The sequence below is a fragment of the Xenopus laevis genome, chromosome 5L (assembly GCF_017654675.1).
Source record: "Xenopus laevis strain J_2021 chromosome 5L, Xenopus_laevis_v10.1, whole genome shotgun sequence".
NCBI classification, from domain to species: Eukaryota; Metazoa; Chordata; class Amphibia; order Anura; family Pipidae; genus Xenopus; species Xenopus laevis.
Window position 1 is genome coordinate 46,628,419 of NC_054379.1, and position 26,824 is coordinate 46,655,242.

At 38.8% G+C, this 26,824-nt stretch overlaps 1 protein-coding gene across 7 annotated transcripts in view; it reads left to right on the plus strand.

The window, feature by feature from the left end:
* The window catches only part of birc6.L (baculoviral IAP repeat containing 6 L homeolog), a 161,676-nt gene extending 136,674 nt beyond the window's left edge, over positions 1–25,002 (plus strand). For all 7 annotated transcript variants that reach the window (XM_018263007.2, XM_018263010.2, XM_018263012.2 and 4 more), the window contains 9 exons: positions 484–688; positions 7,632–7,777; positions 8,011–8,121; positions 11,214–11,431; positions 12,613–12,774; positions 13,871–13,948; positions 15,471–15,659; positions 19,556–19,690; positions 24,147–25,002. In XM_018263007.2, coding sequence (XP_018118496.1) covers positions 484–688; positions 7,632–7,777; positions 8,011–8,121; positions 11,214–11,431; positions 12,613–12,774; positions 13,871–13,948; positions 15,471–15,659; positions 19,556–19,690; positions 24,147–24,326 — 1,424 coding nt within the window. In that variant the 3' untranslated portion in view covers positions 24,327–25,002. The remainder of the gene's footprint in view (positions 1–483; positions 689–7,631; positions 7,778–8,010; positions 8,122–11,213; positions 11,432–12,612; positions 12,775–13,870; positions 13,949–15,470; positions 15,660–19,555; positions 19,691–24,146) is intronic.
* The last annotated feature ends 1,822 nt before the right edge of the window (positions 25,003–26,824 follow it).

Below are 26,824 nucleotides of genomic sequence, written 5' to 3' on the forward strand. Positions count from 1 at the left end.
ATTGGTGAGACCTTACCTTGAATATAATGCTCAATTTAGAGGCCCTGTCTACAGAATTATATTACTAAAATAGAAACTGTCCAGACAATAAGAGGATTCACAGTCTGAATAACAAATCGTTTAAAGGACTTGATGCCTGTAGGTACAGAAGGTCTCCAGTGAAATGTTTAACTTTTTTGATGCAGTATATCAGATCTGCATTTCTGTTTGTGTTTGACTGTTGCTTACTGATGTTTATTGTACTTGTTATACATATCGCTTAGAAACTGTAATAAACTGTTTCTACAAGGTTCATTTTGTACTAACTGCCTCATTCAGGGTTTCTTTTTTTTTTTTTTTTGTAACGTGTTAAAAGTGGCCATGCACATTGTCTGTTGTAAGTGCCGCTAGTTTACTGTGTGCTTCATGATTTTTAATTAAAAGTATATGTTTTAGTTTGTTTCTCTTTGTTGTCTGACTACTGTATTACTCTTTTCTTTGCAGTTTTGGATATGGCTCGACATGTGCCCTTGTATCGGGCTCTTTTAGAGCTCCTCCGAGGTATTGCTTCATGTGTTGCACTGGTGCCTCTGTTGCTGCCCTTGACTGGGGGAGAGGAGGAAGAGGAGCAGTCAGAGTCCCAGGCATCTGTAGGCACCTTGCTGGCTAAAATGAAAACTTGTGTTGACACGTACACCAACAGATTAAGGTACAGTAATTATTTTCTAGGCCACTACGAATTTTACAGCTTAAGCTTGCATTATGTCTTGGGGTTAAATTTTTGAGATTTGTAGTCTCTCTTCTAGATATTTTGTCCTGCTCTTTAGCCAGACAACTAACTAGAACTACTGCATGTGCTCAAAGCCTCTAGGCATAGGGTAAGACTTACAAGAAGATGGGGTGTATTTATGCATTGGATGTATTGGATGGCTACACTTTTACACAGAATGCAGCTAGTACAGAACTTCTGGACAAAAACCTGAGATTGCATAGCTGTTACAACCCAGATCAACACCTGTATTGCACTTCTACAGCTCTGATATTAATACTTTTTCATAAATTGATTCTACCTATGTCTCTGCACCCCTAGAAAAAGGTTGGATTTAAACTTCCAGCACAAAAAAACATTTTACATGTTGCTTGAATTCAGCATCACAATGTAGCTTGAGTTTATTGTCACCAGTTAACTGAAGGATTGTGCTTAGAGCCCTGAGATCATTTATATAGTGTGATGTTTATTCCCTCTCCACATGCATAACCACCTTATACAATCACACAGTCAGCATTCTCCTTGCATAACTCTGCTTTCATCATGGTCATTGCCATTTTTATACTTCCCCCGTTTCTCTCCCTCTGAGCCATCTACCTGCTTAATTGGACATCCCAAGTGCTCAGTTTCAGTTTGTTCTTGCATGATTTTAACTTTGGATTATCTAAATTTGGGGAAACATAAATGGATTTTGGTTTATTCAGTCCTTAAAATAAAGGGCAAATTGTATAATCAGGAATGGGAGTTGTTGCCATGATATATTCCCATTTAAAGCACATTTGGTGGTGTTCCTACCCAGTATCATTTTTTCATGCCCTCAGTGTGCCACTGGTGCCATGCTGCCATTCTTAAGTAGTACCCAGTAAAACTCTGTACTCATCAAAAAGATAGATGCAGCTCAGTTACCATCCCCACAACTGTTGTTTCAATTGTACTTTGGTCTTGGATTGCTGGACCATTTAGCAAAACCAGGCGTTCCTAGTAAAAAACCCTGCCATTTATGAGTTTCAGCCACTTTATAAAGCTGCATCAGCTGCTGATTAAGCTCTCATTTTGCTTATGCTGTGTTCAAACAGAGCACTCCACATAACTATCCCCATATGTTGCATCTAAATGCTGAAGATATGTTGCAGAAGCTTCCTTTAAACACTCTCCTTAATCTATAACTGAATTGGCTGGGATGAGGATGCTGAGGGTGGCATGTATAAAATAACAATGCAATCTCTCTATGCATAGTAAGTAAAAATTGTAAAAAAAAAAAAAAGAAAAAATGAATTAATTAAAGAATTGATGTTCTTTGCAGTTTTCTTATTCGTTCCATTGCTAGACATGCCTGGTATAATACCTCCTGCTTCATACAATTGCCACACTAGTCCCTTTAAATCAGATTCACTTTCTGTGTGTTCTGTTAATTAGTTACTCCTTGAGTGAGAGAATTCTTTATTAATATATGACGATAACGTTAAAATAATTGTTCTTATATAATGCAATTATAGATGCTGAATTTGCTATAATTGTGTTATGTTAAAATATTTCTTGCATATTATTTTATCAAAGCTGGAAAAAGTCCCATCCAAAGAAACCTAAAACGTTTTCAAGAGAAAAAAAAAAATACAGCAAGTCCAGTTGATTTCACTTATTACTATAGATATACCATGACCTGGATGAATGAGAACCTTCACAGATTTATTGCCATTAGATTTGCACTGTTAGCATTGTAATTTTAAGTCTAGGGGCTGCATTGTTCTCCCATGGCTTCAGCCACTGAAGTGAGTGTCAGATAAGACACTTGATGGAGAAAGGTTATGCTTACCCCAAAATGCTTTGTCGTTTAACACTGAGCTGAGACCAGTACTAGAGAATAACCTGACCCAGCATGCTACTTAGATTTAGCCTTTTCAAGTGCTTATCAAGCTGTGGCATCTCTGGGGCTCCCCCTGTTTACAAACCTTCCACCTGTCCGGTTGTTCGCGGGACAGTCTCAATTTTGACAGCTCAACCAGCAGTCTCAGATTGTAACTGAAATGTCCTGACTTTCTCTTTGATCTCCTGCACTGAACAGCCAGAAAAAAATATGAAAAAGTTTCTAAAACTCAATTGGCTTTTGGCAGAGAGCCCAGAATACGTGGCAGGTGCACATAGATATATTTGTTACAATTTAAGATAAACAAAGAAACAATTGTAAAAATTTAAGATAAGCAGATCTCTTGGAAACTGTGACTTGCACCTTAAAGGGCAATTCACCTTCATTAGCAAAACACATAGCAAACCACAGAAATGTGTTTAAACTTTCATAACCTGCCACATATTGTAAAATGAACATTTTGTAATTGGGGGTGTGGCCACAAAATGGGCATGGTGAAAACATTTTTCAGCTTTTTTTCAAATCTTTTTGTCTTTTTGTGGCCCATGACTATGTGCCCCAAGTGGGTGAGAACGTGTAGGGCGGATGGAGATGCAGAAATACATTTTTTAACTTTGTATAAATAAAAATATTTTTTTAACTTATCCTTTCTGGTCCTGTGGATTGGTTTGAGTGCCGGTCAGCCCGGCTTCTTCTTCACAAATCTTTTTGTCCCTCTTTCTATTTCCAAAATGTTGGGCGCTTTGCTGTTTGCATTCCTTCGTTCCCTTTCCACACTGCCTGATAGGTGGCGGATCTCTGCCAATAGTTGCTTGCTTCTGAATGGAGAGACATGGTTAATAATATGGCTTGGCCATATCCTATGCACAAAAGTGTAAATTAAGTGAATTTCTGTTAATGTATATAGGGCATCCTCTATTTCTGCTGTTGTTGGCCCTTTAGTAGCTGTTCACATTCCTCGCACAGGCTATAACCATGCTTTAAATTAACAATTTCTTTTAAAAAGAGCATGAAATATTCAGAATGAAAAAGTAAAGGAGCCTAATGAAACGGCAAGAGAAATTCTATAAGATTGCAATCTATATACAAAATGGAACACCATTACAGGAATAGCACCACAGAAAAATAGATTCAGTTGAGCCAAACCAAACACATTTCTTTTTGTAAATGTTTGAGCATGATTAATTTTCTGCAGCACTTCCAGTTATTCTCTCAGGCTTATAGCTGGGAATATTGATGCAGGGAAATAATGTGTGTTTTTGTGTGCTCTAAACAAAAACTGAGAGAGGAGAAAAAAAAAATCATCTTGAAAATCCCAAGGCAAAATGTAACTGTTTGATCTCAAGAGACAGATGTAAGCTACTTTCTGCTGCACCAGCTATCTCTTTGTGAACAAAAGGGGTTGTAAAAAAAGGTGCTTGCTGGCATAGAAATATGTGAAACGTATTTATAAAAGAGGGCTGAGCTAGCATAAAAGAACCATGTTAACCAATTAACTCATTAATCTAATCCCAAATCATAGTTGTTTTTATTTGAGCAGAAAGCCATTCTTCCGCAATTGCTCCCTTGTCAGGTTATGAAATCCAGTACTGCATTTTTCTTATTGCCTAAGTGTTGTGTTGGACAGCAGCGCCAGAGACTTATGAGCATATACAGCTATGGTCTATTTACTGAATTTAACCACTGCTCGCAGTTGACATCAGCTAAAATGTCTACCTTCCTAAAAGTAAGATCTTTTGATTCTTGCAAAATATATTTTTCAGTGGGCCAAGGATGCCCTGCATTCTGAGAGCTGGCCACACATACAGGTGCAGCATGGGATATTCCAAATGATTTCTTGAGAAATCCCAGGGTTGTTTAAGGGGGATATTTTGGGATTAAAGGAACAATATACAGCTAAAAACACCTTTGCTAAGAATTAACACAATAAATAGGACATATTATGCCTATTGCTTTAATTAAAAAAAAAAATCGAAATGTCTTATGTTTTGTCATTATAAAGTACTCATTTGAAAGTCTGTTTACTTTCCTGAGCTCTATTCATTAAGCTCATGTTAAAAAGGGGTGTATACTGTCTCTTTAAGTAGCTCAAGTAAAGGATAGATAAGGGGTCAACTTTTTATTTTATTTTTTTTACTTGTGAGCCTCATTTAAATGTTAAAACAGTTGGGAAGTAACACAAGCATGACGAAAGTCACTGGGATGTCAAAAAAGGGATGTGACTGGCTATTTGGTAGGCCCTGTGTGGACTGGCAGCCTACAGGAGGCTGTACTTGACAGTATACTTAGTTGTGCTGCAATAAACTTGACTTCAAGCCAGGAATTCAAAAATAAGCACCTGCTTTGAGGCCTCTGAGAGCAACACCCAAGGAGTTGGTGAGCAACATGTTGCTCCAGATCCGATGTTTGGGGATCACTGGGAAGGATAGTTGGATTTTCCGCATTGACCATTTAGGGGAGAAATTAAGCAATCTGTACAGGAATTTGTTTAGTCCCTAACTTCAAAGTAATCGAAGAGAGCTTAATTTGATTTTTCATGGCACCTCCTAGCAACTAATGTACCTGTTGCATCAAATTCATATTTTGTTTCCTTCATAAATAAAAACCGCCACCCAAGTTTTAAAAACACAATTTATTTTTCTAATCAACTTAACATTGCTAAACATTTTATATTTAACATTTTCAATAGTTTTAAAGGTATGCATAAACTACTATCTGTGTGCTACTTCTATTTTCTGCATGTCTGGTTCTGGTATTTGAATCAGGGTACCAAACCAAGCACTCCTTCAGCCTGTACTACAAATTGGAGATGAAAAGTGCACAAGGTAAGGCATAATCAGTAGGCACAGGACTAGGCTAATGTTATAGTGCTCCAAAAGGCAGACTCTTAGTTTTTTTTTCTTGAAGAGATTGAGAGAGGGTTCCTTACGGAGGAATGATTAGAGAAGGAAAGGGACTGGTCAAAGACCCCCAAGCAGCTTGCTGAATTAACCAGGTTAATAGTCATGCCATCAATAGTAATGGTAAAAGGAAGAGAAAAGCTTGGCTTGGTTGGAAAGGCCATGAGCATAGTCGTGGCCAAGTTGAGCTTGAGGTGGCGTTGGTTCATCCAGGAAGAGATGGCTACTAAGCAGTCTGCATTTCTGGGTTTGAATGTCTGTGGTTAGTTTGGGGGTGTCTAAATATATCTGGAAGAACATAGAAAGAGACAGATACTGCTTTCAATAGTAATTTTTTAAAACACTTTTGTGTAGGTTTTTGTATTTGGTTAAATCCAGAAATTAAGCATGTTGTACATCCGTAAATAACCATGCATATGCCACCTAATTATAGTATCAGCAGAAAGATATTATCTAACCCCATATTTTAATGGTGCATGGTCACTTCAATACAGCATTTATGTTTTACGTACTGACTGTCATTGGATATTTATTATTTAGTTAGGTTACTTCAAACAGGGGATGCACCGAATCCAGGATTCGGCCTTTTAACAGCAGGATTCGGCCAAATCCTTCAGCCGAACTGAATCCGAATTTGCATATGCAAGGGGCATTGAGGGAAATCGCATGACTTCTTGTCACAAAACAAGGAAGTAAAAAATGTTTTCCCCTTACCACCCCGAATTAGCATATGCAAATTAGGATTTGGTTCGGTATTCGGCTGAATCTTTCACGAAGGATTCAGGGCTTCGGTCGAATCCAAAATAGTTGATTCAGTGCATCCCTACTTCAAACAGTGTTATGTTTTACTATAGTGGGATCATTATTTCCTATAAAAAGTCATACCACAAACACTCATTTTATAGTGAATAAATTACCGCCTCTCGTAAAATATAAGGATGTTATTCCGAGGAGTTCCATGACCATATAAAAGCATGAGGCTGAACACCGGGTGTTTTAATACAGGTCATGGAACTCTGAGGTGACTTATAATATCCTCATATTTTGCAACAAGGGGTACTTTATTTATTAAAATACACAAGTTTCAGTGAATCATGTGACTGAAATGACATCACTAAGTGTTGTTTATAACCGATGACATCACTAAGCACCATTTATTTAGGGAAAAAAGTATATTATAAGTTACCCAGGAGTTTTATGACCATATAAAAACACGAAGATCATGGAACTCCGAGGTAACTTCTAATATCCTCATATTTTGCAGCTGGGGGTACTTTATTTATTATAATACACAAGTTTCAGTGAGTCATGGGACAGAAATGACATCAGAACTCACCGTTTATAACTAATGACATCAGAACTCACCTTTTATAAGGATATAATTCACAAGATATTCATGGCTTTTGTGTATTATAAGGATATAATACACAAAATCCATGAATATCTTGTGAATTATATCCTTATATGGTGAGTACTGATGTCATCAAAACTTGTGTATTATAATAAATAAAATACCCCCTGTTGCAAAATATGAGGATATTAGAAGTTACCTCGGAGTTCCATGACCTGTATAAAAACACTCGACCTTGTGACCTTATAATCTGTGCTTAGTAATGCAGTTTGTAACGTGACCAACTGAAACTTGTATAATACTTATTTAATATGGTCATGGAACTCCTTGATGACCTCCATTTTCCTTATATTCTTCAAAGGGGTACATATTATTGCCTATATTCCAGATTATTCATAGGTTTGTTCTTAATAAAATGACAAACATAATTGTTTAGGGGCATGGATATATCTGTCATGTTGAGTGTATTCGTTTATGTGCATGCAGACTTACTTCTCTGTAGCCACCCTTAGGACTGTTTATGTACTAAGCAACCAGCAAATATACTTTGGCATATCATGCATGTGCTTAATGAATACTGAAGGTACATTGCAAAGTCAAAAACTAAAGATGAGAACATTCTCTTATTCTTTGCCAACTCTTTATCATGGTTTCTATGAAAAATGAAAACTAGTACATATGATTTTGGTCCAAGAATATTGGTATAAAAGTATCTATTTAGCAGAATTGTCAGATTTTGTTTTATTCTGTCCTCAAAAAAAAATATAGATCCAAGAAAGATAAGGCCAAAGCAGGAGTGAAACCAGATGCTTCTGATCCAGAGCCAGAGGGCCTAACGCTGCTAGTGCCAGACATTCAGAGAACCGCAGAAATCGTATCTGCTGCCACCACCAGCCTGCGTCAAGCTAATCAAGGTAAAGCTTTATGGCATTTCATTTTAAAATACAGAGAGATTCTTTGTAAAAGTTTGGTACACTCATCAGTGCTCTATATGAAAGTGTTTGTTGCATTGTTTGCATTTCTCACTTCCTTGCAGTATGTTTCTAAATTAAAAAAAAAAGATTGTGTAAATGGATTAATTGAAACTGGTTACATTAGATAAGCACGCTATATTTATCATATTTAGCCATTATTCTTTTCCTTCCAGAAAAAAAGCTGGCAGAGTTCTCCAAAAAATCTTCAGTGAAATCAAAACCTTTTTCTATCCTACGTTCCTTAGAAGAGAAGTATGTGGCTATCATGAAAAAGCTCCAGTTTGGTAAGTGCTAGTAGTTTTATCCTCTGGGCTTAAAATAAGTGAATCTGTAGTATTCAGCTGTGACAAGTCAGTTGTTGTCTATGGTGGTAAACAACTTCTAAAGCTTTAAAGTAGGTGTTTGTGATGGTAGAAGAACTTAATCATTTATCACCACACAGCAACAAGGCAGTTACGGTCACACGAGCTGCAGTAGTTTTTGCCAATATTAGGCCTAATAAATTTCAATCTTACTTTTCCTGTGATACAATAATTAAGAATGGTTTCTCTTGGGAGATTATATACAGATTGCCGATATGACAGTATTAGCACTTACAAAGGCAGAATGAGTACAGAAAGTACTTGCTCTCTCAGACTTCTAAGTATCATAGCTAAAGGGAAGCGGCACACAGGGTGATAGAGCACTTGCTCAATTATAGGTAATACGGAGGGCTGCAAAAGCTCTGAACAGTTAAAATCATAAAAACAGGTATGGGACCTGTTATCCAAAATGCTCTTAAAATCTACCTTAAAGGAGAAGGAAAGCTATCAAGGCAGATTATTGCCAACAGTGCAAACTAGAACGCCATTTTTATTCTTTAGAATGCTTTTCCATATCTGAGTAAACAGCTCTAGAAGCTCTCTCTGTTTGTTTAGATTAGCAGCTGCCATATTCGCTTGCTGTGACTTCACTTCCTGCCTGAGTCTTTCCCTGTTCACTCGTAGCTCTGAGCTCGGATTACAGCATAGAGGGCAGGAGGGAGGGGTTGAGGAGCAAACTGAACATGCTCAAGCCCATGCCTGTGAGGTTTAAGCTGAAAAAAAAAAAGTCTGATACAGAAGCCCATGTGTACACAATAGAAGGAAAGAAATGTGGTGTTTTGTTTGACAGAGGACTCAGAGCATCATTACTTTGAAGGTTTAGTAGTGTATTCATATAGACCTTTCTGATAAAGCTTACTCGGTTTCCTTCAAATTCTCTAGAAAATGATGTAAACGTTAAACAAACCCAATAGGCTGGTTTTGCTTCCAATAAGGATTAATTATATCTTAGTTGAGATCAAGTTCAAGGTACTGTTTTATTATTACTGGAGTCTATGGGAGACGGCCTTTCTGTAATTTTTAGCTTACTGGATAACGGGTTTCCGAAATAACGGATCCCATACCTGTGGCAGTCATGGTCTCCAAAATTCACTATTTATAACTAAATAATCACCATGAAGGTGACCATGCTCAATTGATTGAAAGAATATTGAAGAAGATCAAGTCTCATAACCATAAAGCACTCTGTCCTACCAAAGAAAATCTGTTATGTAGATTGGTATGTGATCACGTCCAAACCCTTTCCCACAATCCAGGTGGTACTGCTGCAGTTCAAACACTTAATATTAGATTTACTTTCTTCAGGCATGTTTTTCAGGTTTTAAAGGAACAGTGTAAAAATAAAAAGTGGGTAGATATAAAAAATAAAAAATGTTTCAAATATAGGCAAAAATGTAATGTATAAAGGCTGGAGTGACTGGAGGTGTAACATAATAGCCAAAACACTACGTTCTGCTGTGCAGCTCACTTGGTTTCCTCTGATTGGTTAGCATACAATAGTTTAAAAGACTATGGCTGTATGGTGGTGGTGCTCTATCCAGAAACCTTGCTGCTTGACTTGGTTCCCTTATTCCATATAGTGAAGAAGTAGGATGGCACACACTGTTGCAATTGTGCTAAAACACAAGTGTTTTATTTGGATCTCAAACACACACGTTTCGGAGGTACAACCTCCTTTATCAAGTGTTCTCAAACATGTAATTCGATCTACAGGTATATAAGGTACAAAGGTGAGGTGCTCCGCCTTACTAATCAGGTGACATCACAATGTGCATTTGCATATTAACCTCTGCAAGGTTGTATTACTTCATATATCATTACAATTACAATACCTGAATAGTGACAAACCGTGCATGTAAATGTCTCTATGTGATATATCTGTAAAGTTCCATATCAGTGTCCTTATTCCCATGATTTTCTTTATAACTGTGAAATAAACGTAATAAAAATAAATACAGTTTCTCGACTTAAAGATTTGAAGTCGAGATACTGTATTTATTTTTAAAATGCAGTAACCAATCAGTGACTTAAGAGGGGGCACATGGGTCAGAACGGTTTGCTTTGGAATCTGAGCTGCATGCTAAGGATCAATTGCAAACTCAATGAACAATTATGTCCCATGTGGCCCCCCTTAAATTCACTGACTAACTCAGAGTTAGAGAGCTGAAAAGCAGGAAGAAGTGTTTTGTTCTTTTAGACATCCAGTCACCCCAGCCTTTATACATTACATTTTTTTTTGGCTAACTAACTATATTAGAAACATTTTTTATTTTGCACTGCCTATTATTTACCCAGGTTTTATTTTTACACTGAACTGTTGCTTTAAGTATTCCCGAACTGTGCCTGCTTGTATGTAGAGAACTATGGTTGTGAAAGTACACCATATGCTTTAAGCACATAACTGATGCATGGCCCCATCTGTTTATTTGAAGGATTTTTCCTGAATTACTGTAATAGGGCTAATGGCACATGTGGCATTTTTTCTGCTGGTGTTTTTCTGCCAATCTGCCCCTTGGCTATAGTACTAAAGCAGAACAGCATCTACTTGTGCACACACAGGGTAGATCTCAACCTGAAAATCCACAACTCAGTGTTTTCAGGCTGAAAGCAGTGGATTGACTTTTTCTTCACAGCTACTTCCCCATCGCAGCACAACTGTTATGTTTTCAGTGCATTTGTTAGGGCTACTGACATGTTCTAACAAAGCCACTTCTCTGAATAACTGGGCATTTTACCTTGAACAAAAATCAGTTACCTTGTCTATATCAGTTTGTGTTCTTTTATAAGGCACATGGCTTTTAATGTGCTTTAGGAAACATGTAAACTGCTTTACTTGATTATTTTGTTGATTTTGGTGCTTATAAATTCCTGATTCATTTCACTGGCTGGAGTACTTATAGATCAATTAGATGCTTTTGTGTTCCTTGTTCATTGCCAGAGTGTGCTCTTGCCAGCTTTTTTTATTTTATGCATTGCGTGTTTTTTTTTATTAAATGTCCTTTTTCTTCTTAAAGATACATTTGAGATGGTTTCGGAAGATGATGCTGGAAAACTGGTGTTTAAAATGAATTACCACTACATGTCACAGGTGAAAAATGCCAGTGATGCAAACAGTGCTGCTCGTGCCCGCCGACTAGCCCAGGAAGCCGTGACCCTGTCCACTTCACTGCCACTTTCCTCATCATCCAGTGTGTTTGTACGCTGCGATGAGGAGCGGCTTGACATCATGAAGGTAACATTTGCTGTGTTAAGCAGTGATTGTGGAAAACACAAAATTTCTTGCTCTATAAAGCTGCCAAACATTGTTAGGTACTTGTTTAACCCCCCATACACACACACACAGCGAGACACACAAACACATACACTAGCCTTTCTTGAATTTGTCTTTGCTGAGGGTAGAAGTGGAATATACATCTACCAATGGTTAGGCAACATACATTTCTTGTCATCTTAAGCTGGCCATAGACGCAAAGACCCGATCATACAAATCGAGGATTCGTGCAATTTTCAGACCGTGTGTGGAGAGTCCTGACATCTGTCGTCCCACGGAGACAGGTTAAAAGATTTCTGTCGGCTGCCGATAATTTCTCTGCATGTATTGCCAATCGTACGATTTTCAGTGGGAGACTGTCACTAGCTTTGGTCGGACATAACTTTTGTACGATTGCTGTCAGGGGCAGAACATCGGCTCATCTGTTCTTTTCTACTTTATTTGATCTGAATGGTTAGTGGCAGGTTGGAAGATGGGGGAAGTCCAATCATTCGAGCATTCGAACGGTCAGATTTTATGGCCAGCATTAGAATAGGGAGTCTTGTCATTTTTTTTGAAGGGGCTGTGTAACTTTCTGTTGCTATATCAATAAATGGTGATAATGTGTTGAGTTGAAAACCTGAAGAAGGAGAGAGGAAGGGAAATCGACTGAGAATCTGGGTGTAAATATGAGAAGGGGGATACAACTTACATTGTAGGAGGAAGAAGCTGAGGTGATTAACACAATTCCACAGAGAAGGTTACAAATGGAATGGGACATCTAACAATTTTGTGCTTCTACTTTCTTTCTCTCACAACCATCCACAGCCTGTACCGGAACCTGGCCTGTTGTGATTAGTATGGGGAAGGACATTCTTTCATTCATTACTAGCACCAGTTTCACACAGTCCCTCTAAATAGAGACTGGTTTCCTCCCCTTTCTCCATCTCTCTCTGTCAGTGTTGTTCAGAGGAGATTTTCCTCCAGTTAATGTGATAAAGGAGTTAGACCTAGAATAGAAAACTTTACTTCGTTTTTCGCCCCACGAGGAAACTTCGCAAGTGCCATCACAGTTCCACTAACCTAAACATCTGCTTTCTCTTCAATCCTAGAGGTAACTACTACTGGATAGAGATTCATTCAAGAATGTTTTTTATTCTCAGGTTTTAATAACTGGCCCTGCAGATACTCCTTATGCAAATGGATGCTTCGAATTTGACGTATATTTCCCTCAAGATTATCCGAATTCACCACCCCTTGTGAATCTTGAAACTACAGGAGGCCATAGTGTTAGGTTTAATCCAAACCTTTACAATGATGGCAAGGTAATATCCTTAATATTTATTTATTTGTTTGAATTTAATTTAGCCTCCCATCGAATTTTATGAAAATCAACTGACAAGGGCGCTTTACACAATGTGGCATTACACGGGAATCATAGAAATTTTATTGAAGCAACAAATATTTTTGAACATTGGGAAGATGCTTGGTCTATGCATGGGTAGAATGGATAACCAATGTACAGATAAACAGAAGTATGTCATGCAAGGGGATTGCCTAAGATCTGGCAATCTAATTATCTACCCCCACAATGACTAAACATGCAGTGTTTTGTTTGACAGGTTTAGCTGGATAAACAGCTTTTTTTGTGATTAGAACAATAGGCACAGAGTGTGTAAAGCCCTATTCATTGCACTTTGAAAAGGTTGAAAAAGTGGGTATACTGCCCATTTAAAGGACAAGGACAGTTAAACTAAAGAAGCAGGCTAGAAATGTTGTACATTATGGTTTGAGCTTCTGTACCAGCCCCAGGCAACCAAAGCCCTTTAGCAGTAAAGATCTGTGTCTCCAAAAATGTCCCAGTAGTTCCCCATCTTTTTTTCTGCTGATTCACTTCACATGCTCCATGGGGCTGTCAGTTACTGAGCTTAGGGACCTTCTCAAAATATACAGTACACATAGAATATAAATGTCACAGTATAAGGCTGATTAGTAATTAATATAGATAATTACTACATTGCAGCACAGAAACCAGTGCAATTAGCATCAGAATTTAATAATCAGCCCTGTAGCATCATCTTATATTACAGACAAACTTCATTTTCTGCTTGATAATTTCTGACGACCCCTAAGATTAGCTTCTCAACAGCTGCTCAGAGCCCACTGAGCATGTAAGTGTCACAGACACTTTTCAAGATTGTGACCCCCTGTGACAATTTTTAAGTCTTGGATCATTGCTGCTATTGAGATGCTGAAACTTCAGGCTGGTGCAATAAGTGCAGTATATAAAACATGACATTTTTAGCCCCATTCCTTTTTAGGGTTTAGTTCTCTTTTATGACTAACCTCATTAGCCTTAAATGGGCAAATTAGCAAACAAAAAAGTGTATAGCTGTATTTATGGCACGCTTTCTTTTCTAGGTTTGTTTAAGTATACTAAATACTTGGCATGGGAGACCAGAGGAAAAATGGAATCCACAAACCTCAAGTTTTTTGCAGGTAGGTAACCAATTGCAAATTAATTGAGCTTGTGTTTAACCAAAGAATCCCCCAGATTGTGTCTGCAGCTATACCTTTATTTCCAATTCCCTGTGCATGAGAAAAAAAAGAACACACCATCTGAGGGTAGGATTGCCAGCCAGATGGTATTTCACCTGCCAGGGCCAGTATTACAAATTTTCCTCCAATGAAATTTGTAATGATTATTCACTTTGCCTATATAAACGTTATCCCCGCGCTAATGCCAAATGAGAAAGGCTTGTGTGTATTACATCTAGGAAAATGACAGACAGCCCTTATGCATGGGGGTTTGTGGAAGCACTTCAAGACTATGTCTGGATCCTCTTCATCAATGGTTTGGCCTTCTTTGAAGTCTGTATAGTCACTGCTAGTGACCAATCCATGACTTTGAAAACATTTGCTAAATCTGTATCTTTAAGGCCATGCTTGTGCCAGCATTTCAGATGCCAGTATTGTTGTTAATTCAGGCGTTTCTCACTCTGCATCTCTGTAAAAGGCAAGATATTTCTGACAGCTGCGATGAAGTTAAACACTCTGAGTGAATGCTGAGTAAAGACGCATCTAGCAAAGTATAAGTCAAGCATAGCAGGGCACCCATGAAGCATTTGTGTGATGGATGCGAGTCATTTTATTTCCAGCGCATTACAGATTACCACTTGATCTAACCCTTGTCAGCTGTGTCTAATTTTATGTGCTGTGTTTAAAGAATGAGCCTTTGCTGTGTGTTCCTAGTAGAGATGCACCGAATCCACTATTTGGGATTCAGCCGAATCCTTGGTGAAAGATTTGGCTGAATACCTAACTGAATCCTAATTTGCATATACAAATTAGGGACGGGAAATAAAATAGTGGAAAAAATTCTTCTTTTGTGACGAAAAGTCATGTGATTTCCCTACATGCCCCCTAATTTACATATGCAAATTAGGATTCGTTTCACCCAGCCACAAGGATTCGGCCGAATCTGAATCCTGCTGAAAAAGGCCGAATCCCAAACCGAATCCTGGATCGGTGCATCCCTAGTTCCTAGAATATTCAGATATGGTCAAATTAACTGTTATTTTCAGCAAATGACTGTCTACTTTCAGATTCTAATCTTTAATCATTTGTTGCTAATAACGATTATTATAAAAGTCTAGTTGACCAAATCCCCTAAACCAAGGCCTTGGCAAAAAACTCAATTACATTCACTGCGGAGTGCCTCCTAACAATTAAATCTGCCGTTCTTATCTTCGGTAATTCCCCACCAGTCCATTTGGCAACTTACAGAGATCATGGCTGAACCTTTTTTTTGCTTTTCAAGCACAAAAAGGGGGGAAAATTTCCATTTAGGGTTTGCTGTATTTAAGGTAACAATTATTATTAAATTACCTCTAATTTTCACCCTAATAAACAAATGTTTGTGTTCCTATGGTTCCATATTGACTTAATTAGTAAACCACACTTTGCTTTCAGTTATTACATATGAATTAAAAATGTACTTGTATTACCACCCTGTTTTTAGGTATTGGTTTCTATCCAATCCCTCATTCTCGTCTCCGAACCCTATTTTAATGAACCTGGATATGAGAGATCAAGGGGTACACAAGGCGGCACTCAGAGTTCCAGGGAATATGATGGCAATATCAGACAGGCCACTGTCAAATGGGCAATGCTAGAACAAATTAGAAATGCATCACCATGTTTTAAGGAGGTATGATTTCTGATTTTTATTGGATTTTGTGTGGTACATAAATTTATATATGCATTGGAGTGGGTTATTGTTTGATTCAATGGGGGTACAGAATAGCTTATTTATGCGTATGCGTAGGTATATTATTTGAGGGTCACAGAGAATGTCTTAAGATATAGCAAACAGGTTTATGTATACAAACAAAACAATGCAGTCCTTCATGGATCATAAGAAATAGTACCGTAATTGGTAAACATTTCCTACTTAAAAAAAGAAACAAAAAAATTATTTTTAACATTAATTGAAAAATAAAGTTGTTGGTTTAAAGACAAAAAATAAAGCTGACGTTTGAGTTTAACCTTTCAGGGAGTGCTCTTGCCATGGATATGGGATCTGTTATCCAGAAACCCATAAAGCTCCAAATTAAGGGAGAGTCATCTCCCATAGACACTATTTTAATCAAGTAATTCAAGAAACATATTTCCTTTTTCGCTGTAATAATATAACAGTACCTTGTACTTGATTACTAAGCTATAATTAATCCTTATTGGATGCAAAACAGTCCTATTGGGTTTAATTCATGTTTAAATGATTTTTAAGTAGACTTAAAGTATGGAGATCCATATTACGAAAAGACACATTATCCGGAAAACCCCAAGTTGCATGCATTCTGGATAACAGGTCCCATAACTGTACTGCTTCTTGCTCTTCTGAGTTCATCTCAGCAATAAAAGTGGAGCAACTCTCTCTCTCTGTCACTGCATTGTGGCCTCAAAATAAGATTCTATTAAGCAGGCAGTGCTAAGTAATGAGCTTTGAATATGTTTGAATATGTTTGAATATGAGAGCATCTTTTACTGTGACTCACTGTTTGTTGTTGTCCACCTATAAAAGCTGAGGCCGACATTGTCAAGTGATGCTATTTGTTGCCATCTGTATGGCTTGTTTCCTTTATAAGTGTAGCTTACACCCAGCTTCTGCCATAGAGAGCGAGAGAAATCCAGAAGGATCAAGCCCAGTGGTTAGGCAATTGCTCTCAGTGAGCAGATAATGACTTTTACAAAGCGCTTGACTCTCCAGCTGCTGCTACTATCAAATGAATTTAACGGGAATACATTTTGCTGAGCATAGAAGCATAGTCATCTGGAGTCCAACATTAAATTACCCTACATTCCCGAAGGAAATCTGCAGTGAATGTTGGCTAATGAATTTATTTCTCATATTATTTTGGTTTTGAAAAATAGATATTCAGCATGAAACGGCATTATTTTCTTCCATATATTGCTCAAGATCTGTAAGTAAGAAAAATACATATAGATGGATTTTCTGTGGCTTAATACTGTTATTTTCTTAAAAGAGAATGCAACCCTTTAAGAAAAAAACCCGTACACTCCACCCCACATAGACACCCCTCCCTCCTCCCCCCAGCTTAACTGCAGCCCCCCCCCGGGAAATGCCCCATACGTTATAAACACCCCTCTGCACAGATTTTGGCATCGGAGTTCAACGCAGCCATCTTCCACGTCTTCGTTTCTTCCGGCGCTTCTGCAATTTCCGTGAGTTACGGCGCATGTGCAGTTGTCGCAAACCGACAAATTACTCCTACTGCGCATGCGCCAACATGCCGATCTTCCACTCGGCTTACCGAAGACCCAGATGGCTGCGTGGAATGCCGATGCATATTCAAATTAGGATTCAGGTTCGGCTGGGAGCTTCTAGAGCTGTTTACTCAGGTATAATAAAGCATTCTTCAGAAGAAATATAGTGTTCTAGCTTGCACTAATGTGGCTAATCTATTGTTAATAAAATACTTCGGTAGCTATCCTTCTCCTTTAACCGTAGCACAGAGATTAGAATGAAAAAGTGGGAGATGAATAGAAGAGCACTGGATAGAAAGATAAGAAATGAGTAACAATAAAATTGTAGCCTCACAGAACAATCATTTCTGACTTCCAAGGTCAGTGACCCTGATTTGAAAGCTGGAAAGAGTCAAGAGTAAAGCTGGCCATAGATGTTGAGATTTTTAAAAGATCAGATCCTGATCGTGAGACCACGATCTTCTCAGAACGATCGTACGATCGTACGAATTTACCATCAACTAAAAAGACCAATTTGCCAGGAAAACAAAGGGGAGCTGCCTGCTTGGCCCTGCAAACATAGATAGATTGCACTGGGACCGACAAAGATTTTTTAACCTGGCCGATCAATTTCCCGACAGATGTCGGCCGAAAAATCGTAAGATGTACGATCGTTCGAATACCACTAACTGCACGATAATTTCGAAGGATTGGTCGGGCTTCCCTAAAATCGGTCGTTCGGCAAGAAGAATCGTCGCGTCTATGGGGAGCTTAAGGCAAATAATTTAAATGCAGACATTAAAATGAAGACCAGTTGAAACGTTGCTAATAGAATAAAACATTCTATAACATCTCCTTTAACATCTCTTGCAGTGGTTTTCGTACACGTGGCAAAATGCTTCGATAAAGAGTCAAATTAGTAAAATAATTTAGATTTGGAAGTAATGTAATGAAGAGTAATGCAGATGTAATGAAAAGTTTCAAAACATGGGGGGGGGTAGCTTTATAAAAGTGAAAGAAAAGTTACATTTATTCTCATATTGTTTTTCTTGGTCAAAAGTGCCCCTCTGGGATAGTCCTGCAGCGCTGGAGAATTTTTCTTTCACCTGAAAAAGAAAAAATGCTAAATATGGGAAAAACCATTAAGTAAAAACATTATGTATCACAATCTTTTGGTTATCCAAAGGCTTTTTTGTGTGTGTTTTTGTGCAGTAATCATGGGTGTTTTAGTACCCCGGCCAGGGGACAGTAGTGGGAGACATAAGAAAGGGCAACCATTAAAGCATATCAAAATAAATGGCAGCATCACACATTGTAAGCCAATATAAAAAGACATGCACAAGAAGTATTATTTTAATAATTCTAAATTTCAGAATTTATTTTCATCTTAAAAATGCATCACTTGGGGGAGGGGTATGGCTCCTGGACCAATTCTAATATACATGAAAAGTCAGGAAAGGCAAACTTACCATATATATTAGAACAGATGCGGTTCACATCAGAGCTCACCCAGAGATGTGTGTCCTCTCGTCCGGACGCTGCTATCGCAGGAAGACGGCCACTCCACACCGTTACTGATACTAGCAAAAAGAGATACTTCCGCATTCATCAGCGCTGTCCACTACTCCAAAGGAGGACACCGTTAGTTGTCAAAAATCTGCTTTATTTCAACACACTGTGTGGAAGGAACATTGTGCAGTGGGTGCGCTCAGACTTACGCGTTCCTTGCTAGAACACTCGGCACTTCCTCAATCAAGTCAATTAGAAATCACGTGTCTCAAGATTTAAATAGTGTGCAAATTAACTCATTACATAATCTTAAAGGTAAAGTGCATGTTTGTAGTGCAAATATATAAAACATCATTATGCTCAGTGCGATATACATCCATTGTGCAAACATGTGAATTAAATCTTGAGACACGTAATTTCTTATTGACTGAGGAAGTGTTCTGGCAAGAAACGCATAAGTCTGAGCGCACCCAGCGCACAATGTTCGTTCCACACAGTGTGTTGAAATAAAGCCGATTTTTGACAACTTAATGGTGTCCTCCTAGGGCTAACTTACCAACCAATACAACTTTCCCTTTACATTCTTAAATTAACAGCCTCTGCCCTTGCCAGGAGAATCCCTACACAGGGGAAGAAAGGGAGAACCCAGGGAGGTGGAGGCACCAATTGTTTTACTGTGCGACGTTTAATGTGAGATGATATATAGAGCATTTAACAACTGGCGTGTCAGATGTTTTATTTTATTTCATGCCTTGTGCTTTGCCTGTATATTAGAAATGAAGTAGCTCATGTCCCCTGCAATTCTAACGACCAATTATTTTTCCAATCTAGGTGATCCACAAACACTTTTACTTGAAACGAGCAGAAATCATGGCTCAGTGTGAGGATTGGATAGTGGACATCCAGCAGTTCAGCAGTGACAAGCGTGTCGGCAGGACAATGTCTCATCATGCAGCCGCTTTAAAGGTAAATCCGTTTATCTACACGGACCCATCAGACTGCATGTCTTTGTGACTCAGCTACTGGGGACATAAAAGTGCAATTTGTTCATTAGAACAACAAAAAATGTTGTGCCATTTCTAAAATAATCTAGTTTCTCATTACTATGATCTCTATTCGATTGGTCTGTCAACATATAGATTTTTTTTTTAAATGTGTAGCTAACTCTTAATACATCATTGGTCTGTGATCCTTTTGTCTGGTTGACGTATTATACCCAAGTGTCTCACAAAAACCGTGACACAAAGACTGCATGAGCAGGGACAGTCCAGACTTCATTATTTTTGTATTAATATTACAGGAAAACTTTACCCCCAAAATTAATTTTTAAGCAACAGATAGTTTAAGTGGCATATTACAATTCTTACCAAACTGGAATATATATTAAAGTAAATATTGCCCTTTTACATCTCTTGCTTTGAACCACCATCTCGTGATGGTCTGTGTTCTGTCTCAGAGATCACCTGACCAGAAATACTGGAACTCTAACTGTAACAGGAAGAAGTGTGGAAGCAAAAGACAGAACTCTGTCTGTTAATTGGCTCATGTGACTTGACATGTATAGTTTGTTTGGTATGTTTGTGTGCACCGTGAATCCTAGGAACCTTGGGGGCCCTTATTTTCTTTTTATGATTACCCAATGGCACATACTACTTAGTAAGTAGTATAAAGTATAATATTATGAAAATACTTTATTTACAGGAAGCAGGCTTTTACATATGAGCTGTTTTATGCAATATCTTTTTATAGAAACCTACATTGTTCAGGGGTTTAGTTTTCCTTTAATGGAATGGCTAGATCAAACCAATAGGTTGTTGATATTAGGAGTCGCTGTAAGAGAAACAGGTTCCCTATTGCAAAGGCAGTTTTTGATATGAATTTGAGGCATACATCAAACATGAGGAATCCACTGACTTACACACACATACAACAAGAACCACCATTATGCCATTGAATTCTGCATGCGTATAATGTGTCTGATTTCAAGCAGAAGATAATGTAACATATTAATGCTACCATAAACCCTCAGTCTTACTATCCATGTTTCCTTAGTGCAGTGGTTGCCAGACTTTTTGTCCTCAGGCCCCAATATAGTCCCAAACTTTGGTCAGGAGTCCCTTTTAGCTCACAGCAAGGTTACACAAGAAACATGGGAGAATCAGCCATTGAGCCATAGTTCTATGAATAACAGTTTTCTTCCCAAATCTAACCCTTACTGGCCTTCAGGCTGAGTTTAGGTATATCTGCAAGGGACATTGTACACCAGGGGTGTTCAAAGGGTAGATCGGGATCTACCAGTGGACCTTTAGCTTGTGAGAAGAAGATCTCGGTCAGCAAACAGCTTGTCTAAATCACCCTCCTGTTTCATTCTTTTTAAACAGATATTTATTATGTTAAGATTACACAAGAAAAAGTTGTTTGTTAAATATAGCAATATCCATTTTCTTAACATTTAAGTAATATTTTCCATGGAACAGAATGCTAAAAATGCATTTAAGGATGTAGATCATAATGGGAAAACATCAATAAAAGTAGATCTTACATTAGTATGGGCACTCCGAGTCCTGGCCTACACAAATCTCACTTTTACTGGCGTTTATGATGAGCCCACTGCTACTAGCCAACATTTCCACTTGTATCCCAGCCCCACAGTCTCGTATGTCCTTATTCTTCAAGGCACCAATCATACAACATTCACCACAATGTAGAGCTGTGTGCAAACCATGCTCTGGATTAATGTTAAGAGGGAGCTCAGCATTGTACAGGGACTCATACATAAAGCATGGGCCTACTGACAGTTGGATTTGCCATATTATCTCTCTGCCATTATGGCCTGTGCATAGGCTTTTGTAGAACAGCAAGTGCTACCTTTGCTTTCAGCATCCTGGCTGCACTCGAACAATTAAAGGCAAAATTGATTTATTGCTAAGGGCTACACATTGCTGGAAATATGCACTGTATTTCTCCAAATCCCACAGGCCTTGTAACAATTATAGGCAAACTCATTTTCTGGAAGGTCACCGTCATAATTTTTTTTTTACGAGGAAGTTTGATCATTTTTATTCTTCCTCAGATCTTCTCAATGTATAAATCTCAAAAGATGCCTTCAGATCACTGGCACAAACCATATCCCATTAAAGGGTGATACAAGTAGATATTCACCATTCTATGTATATTACATAGTAAATAAGGTTGAAAAAAGTACCACATCCATCAAGTTCAACCTTTTAGTTTTTTTATCTGCCTAACTGCCAGTTGATCCAGAGGAAGGCAAGAAAAACCCATCTGAAGCCTCTCCAATTTGCCTCAGAGGAGGAAAAAATTCCTTCCTGACTCCAAAATGGCAATTGGACTAGTCCCTGGATCAACTTGGACTATGAGCTATCTCCCATAACCCTGTATTCCCTCACTTGCTAAAAAGCTATCCAACCCCTTCTTAAAGCTATCTAATGTATCAGCCTGTACAACTGATTCAGGGAGAGAATTCCACACTTCACAGCTCTCACTTTAAAAAACCCCTTCTGAATATTTAGGCGGAACCTCTTTTCTTCTAATTGGAATGGGTGACCTTGCATCAGCTGGAAAGACCTACTGGTAAATAAAGCATTAAAAGAGATTATTATATGATCCCCTTATATGTTTATACATAGTTATCAAATCTCCCCTTAAAGTGGACCTGTCACCCAGACACAAAAATCTGTATAATAAAAGTCCTTTTCATATTAAACATGAAATCCAATTTCTATTTTTTATTAAAGCATTCATAGCTGCTGTAAGCTCATTTAAAAATCTCAGATGTCAATCAAATATTGTCTGCCCCTCCTCTATGCCATGGGCATAGAGGCGGGGCAGACAATTACTTTCACTTTCCATTCAGCACTTTCTAGATGTCACTGCTCTCCACACATTCCCCTGTTCTCTTTACGATTTAATTGTGTAACCAGCGCATGGGAATGGACATTGGGTCCCCCATTCTGGTGCACAAACAAGATTCTGAGATGATACAAGGCTTTCCTTAAAAACAGTGTCCACAAAATGGCTGCTGCCTGCTTGCTATCATTTTGAATTCCCAGACTGAAGGAAACAAGTTTCAAATAATTTATATAGTGTAATTAAAGTTCATTTTGCTTGACTAATGTGATAAAATAGGATTTTGAATAATTTTTTTGGGTGACGGGTCCCCTTTAAGCGCCTCTTCTCCAGCGTGAACATCCCCAATTTGACCAGTCTTTCCTCATAGCCAAGATTTTCCATACCTTTTACCAGCTGAGTTGCCCTTCTCTGTACCCTCTCTAATACAATAATGTCCTGTTTGCGTGATGGAGAACAAAACTGTACGGCATATTCTAGATTGGGCCTTACAAGTGCTCTATACAGTGGAAGAATGATCCCCACTTCCCATGACTCTATGCCCCTTTTAATACAGCTCAAGACCTTATTTGCCCTTGATGCTGCTGACTGGCATTGCTTGCTACAGCCAAGTTTATCATCTACAAAGACTCCAAGGTCCTTTTCCATAATGGATTTGCCTAGTGCAGTCCCATTAAGGGTATAAGTGGCTTGGATATTTTTCCATCCCAGGTGCATGACTTTACATTTATCAGCATTGAATCTCATTTGCCACTTAGCTGCCCAGATTGCCAGTTTGTCAAGATCCTGTTGCAAGGATGCCACATCCTGGATGGAATTAATTGGGCTGGATAGTTTTGTGTCATTTGCAAACACTGATACATTACTTACAACACCCTCCCCTAAGTCATTAATGAACAAGTTAAATAAAAGTGGACCCAATACCGAGCCCTGAGGGACCCCACTAAGAACCTTACTCCAAGTAGAGAATGTACCATTAACAACCACCCTCTGTACCCGATCCTGTTTCCTATCCATGTGCAAACTACTTCATTAAGCAGTCGTTTGTGGGGCAGTGTATCAAACGCTTTGGTAAAATCCAAATAGATCACATCTACTGCCCCCCCACTGTCCAGCATCTAACTTACCTCATCATAAAAAGCAATTAAATTTGTCTGACATGACCTATCCTTCATAAAGCCATGCTGATTGCTGCTCATAATGCCATTCACTAGGACAAACTTTTGAATGTGATCCCTTAACAAGCTTTCAAATAATTTGCCCACCACAGATGTCAAACTTACTGGCCTATAATTGCCAGGCTGAGATCGTAATCCCTTTTTAAATATTGGAATAACATCATATTTTCTCCAATCCGTAAGCACCATACCAGATGAAAGTGAATCTGAGAAAATCAGAAATAGGGGCTGGTGTAAAACTGAACTAAACTCTCTTAGAACCCAGGGGTGTATGCCATCAGGCCTAGGGGTTTGCAACTGCAGTATTTTCCCTCTCAGCTCATTAGAGAGCATGCATTATACTGACCCTACTCTTCCTTCTGCTTCCTACACAGAGGCACACGGCTCAGCTCAGAGAAGAACTCCTAAAGCTCCTGTGCCCCGAAGGCCTGGACCCGGATGCTGATGACAGTGCGGAAAAATGCCTTGCAGCTGCCAGCTGCGAGGAGACTACATTGCACGACCAGGCCAAACCAAGCAGCAGTAAAGACACCTCTAGTGACTTCCAATTCTAAGCTGCAATGGCATGGACTTTAGATACACACAGGCTTTGAAGCACAGCCAAACATGTCCATATTTGTATGTAAGAAGCTAATTATGTAATAGTTATTGACGCTGAAACTATACAGTACTTTGCCCTTAAGGATATACAGTTTAATTCAAGATGATCTTTTACCTGTACAAGAGTGTAATTTTTTTTTTGTGCTTTTATTTTTTTGTGAGAACCACTGATTGGTATGTTTAACAGAAATGTAAACATCGAAAATGGCAATCACTGAAATAAGGGAAAAGTACCTTAGGAAAGAATGTTTACTGAATGTTTTCTTTTTTTTTTTTTACCTGTAGAGTGAGGGCGTTGTAACAAAGAATATATATTGGTCATTCTTATAACTATAACTATTTAAAGACCGCAACTTTTCACGGAATTTGATAGATTTCGGCCATACTTTCATTCTCATCTTTGATTTCTACCGACGACTCCTGCATTCTCCAATAAAAGTGAAATCGACCTGCTCCCTAGTAAATCATTTACTGGTACTTTTTTTTTCTTTTTAAGAATAAACCTGCAATTTCAGATCCGTAGAACTGGAGAGCTGCTCTTGTAAGACTGGACTTATCGCAGTCACTGTTTCATTTTATGCTTTTCAATTACAACTGCACAAGAAATAAATGGACATGGTTTTACCTTCAGTACACGTGGCGCTTTTAGCTTCCTCCATTTCTTATCACTTTTTCAAATCTTATGTAAATGTACCATCAGCGAGAACCAAACAAACAGGTGTATCTTCTAGCTGAGGGGTAGGCGCTCAAGTAGTAGCTACACATTGCCAAGTACTGTATACTGTCCAGCCAGATTATGTCTCGGTTATACATTCGGACCTGTTATCAGTGTTGGACTGGCCCGGCGGGACACCGGGAAAAAACCTGGTGGGCCCGAACCTCATGGGCCAGACCCCCTCTCTCGATGCTCGTTTTTATGTGTGTTTTTTTGTAAAAAAAGGATTTTTGTGACGCGCAGTGTGCGCATGTGCGCCAATGGGGTGCTGTACGCGTCACAGTAGGGGGACGGGGGGCCTGTAGGGGGGTCCTGGACTGCAGTCCCCGTGGGCCCCCCAGTCCGACCCTGCCTGTTATCCAGAATGCTCAGGATCTTTCTATAATCTTCATACCTTTAAGCTGGCCACAGACGCAAAGATCCGATCATACGAATCAACGTATGATTGGACTTCCCCATCTCCCGACCTGCCACTAACCATAAAGATCGAAGTCTTACCATTCAGAAGTAGTAAGAACAGATCAGCCGATGTTCTGCCTGACAGCAATCGTACAATAGTTATGTCTGACAAAGCTAGCGTCAGTCTCCCTCTGAAATTCGTACGATCGGCAATACACGAAGAGATATTACCCGCAGCCGACAGAAATTTTAACCTGTCCAAACGACCAATCTCCGCCGGGCGAAAAATGTCAGGACCCTCCACAAACGGTCCGAATATCTTACGAATCCTCGATTTGTACGATTGGATCTTTGCGTCTATGGCCAGCTTAAGTCTACTATAAAATCACGTAAACATTAAATAAACCCAATAGGCTGGTCTTGCCTCCAATAAGGATTAATTATATCTTAGTTGGGATCAAGTACAAAGTACTGTTTTATTATTACAGTGAAAAAGATCATTTTTAAAAATTTGGATAAAATGGAGTTTAGAAGAGACGGCCTTTGCGTAATTCTGAGCTTTCGGGATAATGGGTCCCATTTCTGTATTCCTCCATGTATAACTGCTGCTCTCCTGTCCCCTTCTTATCAAATTCCCATGGAACATTGCACTGGTAAAGGAGAACAAATGGTAAAATCACTGGGGTCGCGCCAAAATGTTAGGTACCTCCCTGTTGTTATAATCCCTTACCTGATTATCAGGGCTGATGCTCTTGTTCACCAACAACTGCACCAACCCAGGGTAGTTGTGTTAAAGCTCCTTGTCACCATTTGCACCTGCCTGGAGAAAAGGCAACAGAAGAAGAAGAAAAAGATCATTAGAAATGAGCATCTACAGAAATACCCCGGACTGCAAAGAGGAGCACTGGACCTGGGGGTATGAGGTAAGCAATTATAATTACTGGGGGTGCCTAACATTTTGGCACCCCCTTGCAGTGATTATACCAATAGTTCTCCACCAAAGTGATCCTGTCACACGTGAACTGTAGGGTTCAACATATCCCCAGAGCCTGTCTTTAAATAGCAGTGTAACTGCATGAAAGGGAGACCTGCCTGCTGCCGTCTGACAGTTCAAGTATGGGACCTGGGGTTTGATGGATAGTGGGTCTTTCTGTAATTTGGGTCTCCATAATGTAAGTCTACTAGAAAATCATGTAAACATTAATTAAAGGGGACCCGTCACCCAAAAAAAATATTCTAAATCCTATTTTAGCACATTAGTCAAGCAAAATGAACTTTAATTACACTGTTTGATTAGGCTTTGTGGTGCAGTAAGTTCATGCTTATGTTTAGTATACA